Source organism: Herpailurus yagouaroundi, unplaced genomic scaffold, assembly GCF_014898765.1.
Source record: "Herpailurus yagouaroundi ecotype Mexico unplaced genomic scaffold, PumYag 196, whole genome shotgun sequence".
Classification (NCBI taxonomy): Eukaryota; Metazoa; Chordata; class Mammalia; order Carnivora; family Felidae; genus Herpailurus; species Herpailurus yagouaroundi.
Window position 1 is genome coordinate 32,382,035 of NW_024412427.1, and position 5,502 is coordinate 32,387,536.

General features: G+C 43.1%; 1 protein-coding gene across 6 annotated transcripts in view; it reads right to left on the bottom strand.

The window, feature by feature from the left end:
* Positions 1-516, bottom strand: part of RALGAPA2 (Ral GTPase activating protein catalytic subunit alpha 2) — a 329,216-nt gene extending 328,700 nt beyond the window's left edge. For 3 of the 6 annotated variants that reach the window (XM_040447849.1, XM_040447847.1, XM_040447848.1), the window contains exon 1: positions 280-514. In XM_040447849.1, the coding sequence (XP_040303783.1) occupies positions 280-385 (106 nt within the window). In that variant the 5' untranslated portion in view covers positions 386-514. Of the gene's footprint in view, positions 1-279 lie in introns of all 6 variants that reach the window. The other 3 variants (XM_040447850.1, XM_040447851.1, XM_040447852.1) reach the window with 2 other exon arrangements.
* Between the last annotated feature and the right edge of the window lie 4,986 nt (positions 517-5,502).

The window sequence follows — 5,502 nt, forward strand, 5'->3', positions numbered from 1 at the left end:
AGCACCTGGAGTCCAGGATTTGCTGGGGAGGAAAGAGTCACGGCTCCACCGGCCTCGAGGTGACCCGGCACGAATCTGGGGTAAATTTACACTCTGGGCGACAGGGCAGAGCCCGAGGGCCAGAGTGCTCGCTGTTGGGGAACAATGCCGGGCGCCAGAGAGGAGGGTCTGACGCCGCCCCCCCCAACCCCCGATGCCGTCTGCATCCCAGTCCCGACCCTCGTCCGGCCGGCGTCCGGGCAGGTGCCCCCAAGCCCGGGGCCCCGGCTCGCGCCTCACCCAGCAGCGCCCGCAGGTGCTTCAGGCGGGTCAGCACGTCCTTCTTGGGGTCCAGCACCTTCTGGGTGGACTTCTTCACATCCCCGTGGCTCCTTCGGGAGAACATCCCGCCGCGGGAAACCCGAGCCCCGCCGGCGGGGCAGGAGGCGCCTGCGCCGCGCGAGTCACAGCATAAGGTCCGGGCCGGCGCGTGTCGCGCGGGCCACTCGCCGCCCCCCGCCGGGCCACCGCCGCTACCGCCGCCGCTTCAGCTGTGGCTCCAGGAAGAAGGGGCGGGCCGGGTCCGGCGAAGGGCGGTGCAGGAAGGCGGTGTCGACGCTAAACCGACGGCCCCGCCCCGCGGGAGGTGAGGGCGGGCCCTTCGGGCGCGGCGCAAGCGCGCGCCTTTCGGACCCGCCTCGCGGGGGCGCGCCCGGAGCGCAGAGTCGGCGCCGCGAATCACAAAGAAGCTTGCCCCTTGCACAGGCTGTACTACAAGTCCCAGAATGCACTGCGAAAAAAGTCCTTCAATCAGGCTGGAGTGTCTTAGGCACGATGGGAGTCAATGGGTTAGGTCTGAGCACGTTCTTCCTCTTCAACAGGCCGTGTGCCGCAAGTTCTCCAGGGAAATGTAGTTGCGCAGGGGGAGAGGCGACGCGACTTCTGTTTCCAGAGTTCCCCAAGCCGCTGGACAGCATCCGCCAACCCCATCCAGAGAGGCCCAGAGCTCCCACACTTTCACTGCTTGGTGTGTGCTACCCACCCAGTTCACTCTAGTGCAACGTGAACCACAAAAACATCTCAGTAAGAAAGTTTCAAGGCTTTTAAAATGCAAACCATTTTCCGTTTTGGCTCAGGATTCACACCAGGAAGCGAATCGATGTCCCTCGACAATACTAAAATTGGAGCTCCAATTTCACACTAAAATGAATGGCTTTGACAGCAGGAAGAGCATCCCCAGACTCTGGGTGAGGAGTCCAGCCAGTCCCCTTGGTTCCTGGGACCCAACTTCACTTAGGGTATAAAGTTCCCTTGCTCCTCAGGATCTTGTCTCTTGCTTTATATAGGAGTGCACATTCTCTGTGTTGTGCAAGGCTGCATAAGAATCCAGTAGCAGAACCAGAAATAGAACCTGAGGGACCTGACTCTCAGGCCGGTATGCTTTTTAAGGCTAAGTTCCTGTAACCTCAAGCAAAACTTTGAGATGAAGGATGGCCTGGAGATTTCTTACAAGAGATCTGTAGCGTTACTTACTGGCATCTGGATCCTTTGATGCTCCAAATTTTGACAAAATTTGAGCAAGTACTTAAGCTGGCTGTTTAAAACCATGTGGTTTCCATCCAATTAGGACAACACAACATTTTCTCATTCAGGGGAACCTGTAACTTGGAGCAAGAGCTGGGGATTTGCAATGCTTTGTATTCTCATAACTAGCATGATATTTAGACTCTAGAAGCAGTCGATAAAAGTTTCTTAAATAAGATGAATAAAGAGCTAAAATAGTCCTATTTATCTCATCCAGGCATGCAAAAACATATCTTCTGGTTGCTAGAGCCTCTCTTTATTTTTAGAGTTGTCAAAATAGCATTGATAGAATGAGAACATATTCATGCAAAGAAATATTATTCAGCTATAAAAATATATATTCAGCTATAATAAACCCAATAACATGGGTGAACTCAGATCCAGAGATGGAAGCCCCACACCCAGGATGATGTCAGCCTGGGTACCCAGAGAACATCTCAAAAAGGGCCACAAACCCTCCAAGACTGTTGCAAGAGAAAAATAACCTTTTCTTTTAAAGCATTTTAGGTGTCTTTGTCACAGCAACTTGGACTGTACCTGGTTATACATAGTATGTCAGAGTATTCACTGCCCCATTCCTTTAGAAGAAGATACCTTTGATTCAAAAATAGGATGGACTTGTCTTAGGGAATTCAAACTTTCTATTGTAGAGCAAGCTGTCATTGTAATCAAACATTTATGGAGCATTTGCTGTGTACAAGGCATGAATCTAAACCTTGAGGATAAAAAGATGTATAAGATACAGCCTCCTGACTTCCAAGGCTTCCAGTCTAGTCAAAGGGCAGAACAACTGAATAAACGAAGAGATAAATGACAACGTACAGTAAACACGTGACACTGCCAAAACTTGGTAGTACCAAAAGCAGGCATTCATGCACTAACTTCATCTCATCCATTATATCTAGCCTTTATTTGCTGATGAAAATGTAGAACTCCAGATCTTCTCTAAAAAAATGCAAGAAATATAAATTATTACTTTGATAGTTTTTCACCCACGTGTAATATTCCGCATGAAACAAAAATAAATAAAAATACTGGTCATATTCTGTTGCTCTCAAAAATCATTCCTACTGGACGGTGACCTCCTTGAGGTCATTACCCTCTTTTTAATTAACTCTTTACCCCTGGAGTTTCAGAGTGCCAAGCACTTTACATACACTCACATGCTATTGAATAAATGCCCCACTTTCATTAATAATGATAATGAAATCAAGAGTTAAAAACTTGTAATGCAAATTAAAACTACCCTGAAATACCACTTGGATTAGTAAACAAAACAAAACAAAACAACCCACAAAATTTGACAGTACACTTTGGTAGCAAAGCTGCAGAAAACCATACCTGAAAGAAGTATAAAATGATAGTACAATTCCTATGGAGGGGAATTTGGCGAAATTATATATTGTTTGCCCTTTGACACAGAAATCCTACTTCTAAGAACCAACTTTGCCCCCACAAATATAAAACCACATGTGGAATGTTATTCCTTCCGCAAGTGTTTATAATAGCCAATGTATTGTGTTGAATAGATATAGCCATATCCTAATCCCCAGAACCTGTGATTGACTTTTTTCTTTCTTTTTTCAGAAAAAGGATCTGGGGCACCTGGATGGGTCAGTTGGTTGAGGTTCCAACTCTTGATTTCCACTCAGGTCATGGGACTGAAGGTCGTGGGACTGTGCCCCACACCGGACTCCGTGCTTACATTTTCTCTCTCTGTAATAAAAGAAACAAAAAAAATAGTAAAAGGATCTTTGCAGATGTAATTAAGTTAAGGATCTCAAAATGAAATCATCTTAGATTATCTTGGTGGACCCTAAACCTATTGAGTGTCTTTATAAGAGGTAGAAGAGGAGAAGACACACAGAGAAGGCCATGTAGAAATGGAGGCAGAGATGGGAGTCATGTAGCCATAAGCCAAATGATCCCTGGAACCACCAAAGCTAGAAGAAACAAGGAAATATTCTCTCTGGGAGTTTTCCAGAGGGAGCCCAACCCAACCATCACCTAGATTTCAGACTTCTGAACTTCAGAACTATGAGAAAATACATTTCTGTTGTTTTAAGCCCCCTAGTTTGTGGTAATTTGTTGCAGCAGTCCTAGAAAGTGAATACCATCAGATACTGGAAAGAGCCCAGTGTGACTGTCTAGCAAGACCTTGTTGGATATAGTGCATATATACACAGCAAAAGTGGCTGATTGAATCCTGTACACCTATGCAATGTAGTGCTGTGCAGTCGTATGCAAACATAAGAAATAATGAGAAAATTTCCTACATCCTCATTTTACTTAATCTTCCAGATATATTGTTAAATATAAAAGAAATAGAACATAAAATACATGTTTATTTGCTTTTTTTTTTTTCAGAAGGAAACATGGAAAGGATAAATCAAAAACCAACCAATGCCAACTTAAGTGGGATGGTAGATGGGGTAGAATGGATAAGAGATGGGAGAGTCCTCTCCAAGTATACCTTTTTATATAATTTAGACTTTTGAACCATTTAAATGTTTCACATAGTCAAAAAAAAAAAAAAGAAAAAACAAACCTTATCATTGAAAATGAACAGATATATAGAATAAACAAATGAACCCAACATATATCTAATTGGTAACATAACTGTATAAAGAAAATAATCATTTCAAGTGACTTTTAAAGATAGTATTCTGATTATAGACCCATAGAGGGATATATTCTAAAGGCAAAAAGATCTGCAAAGAAATATTAACTGCTGTTAGGACCATGGATTGTCAGTGTAAGAGAAAAGAGACACACAAATATAAAAAACAAAAAAAGTCAGTAAAAACTCTGTAAAACTAAATTTTACCTGGAAATATCAATTTGAACTCATGGTTCAAAAATGCATTCATGGGCCAAAGTTCATCATTTTCCATACAGATATGTAGTTCTTCCTGAAATATTTATAGAAAGACTTTCCTTTCTTCCATTGAATTAACTTGGTACCTTGGTCAATTATCAATCAACCATAAGTGTGTATCTATTTCTGGACCCCCTGTTATGGTCCATTGATCTAGTTTAACTTTAAACCAGTACCTCTCTGTCCAGATTACTGGAGTTTTGTTCTAAGTCTTGATTTCAGGTAGTGTATATTCTTCTTGTTCAAGATTATTTTGGGGCGCCTGGGTGGCGCAGTCGGTTAAGCGTCCGACTTCAGCCAGTTCACGATCTCGCAGTCAGTGAGTTCCAGCCCGCGTCAGGCTCTGGGCTGATGGCTCAGAGTCTGGAGCCTGTTTCTGATTCTGTGTCTCCCTCTCTCTCTGCCCCTCCCCCGCTCATGCTCTGTCTCTCTCTGTCCCAAAAATAAATAAAAAACGTTGAAAAAAAATTTTAAAAAAAAGATTATTTTGCCTATTTAGGTATTTTCCAATTCTATGTGAATTTTATTTTATTTTATTTTATTTTATTTTATTTTATTTTATTTTATTTTATTTTATTTTTTGAGGGGGGGCACCATGAGTAGGGGAGGGGCAGAGAGAGGGAGAGAGAGAATCCCAATCAGACTCCACACCCAGCACAGAGTCCCACCTGAATCTTGATCTTATGGCCATGAGAATATGACCTGAGGTAAAATCAAGAGTCTGACACTTAATGGACTGACACTCAACCCAGGTACCCCCATATGAATTTTAGAATCAATTTATCTATTTATTTTTTTAAAATCTGCTGTATTTCCTACTTTTTCTAATCTTGGGAAGAACCTAGAAGCAGTGATGCCCAGTAGCAATGAGTATACCTAGCGCCTAGATCTTGGTTTGCAAATATCATTTCCACGCAAAGTAATTAGGGTTCTTTAGAGAAATGGATGATTCCGGGTCTGGGAGAGAAAAATATAGAGTGAATATAAGACTGTGTCCAAATATCAGTAAGAAAGTTTCTAAAACATAGGAGCTCTAAAACATAAAACTTGAAGGGGCTTCT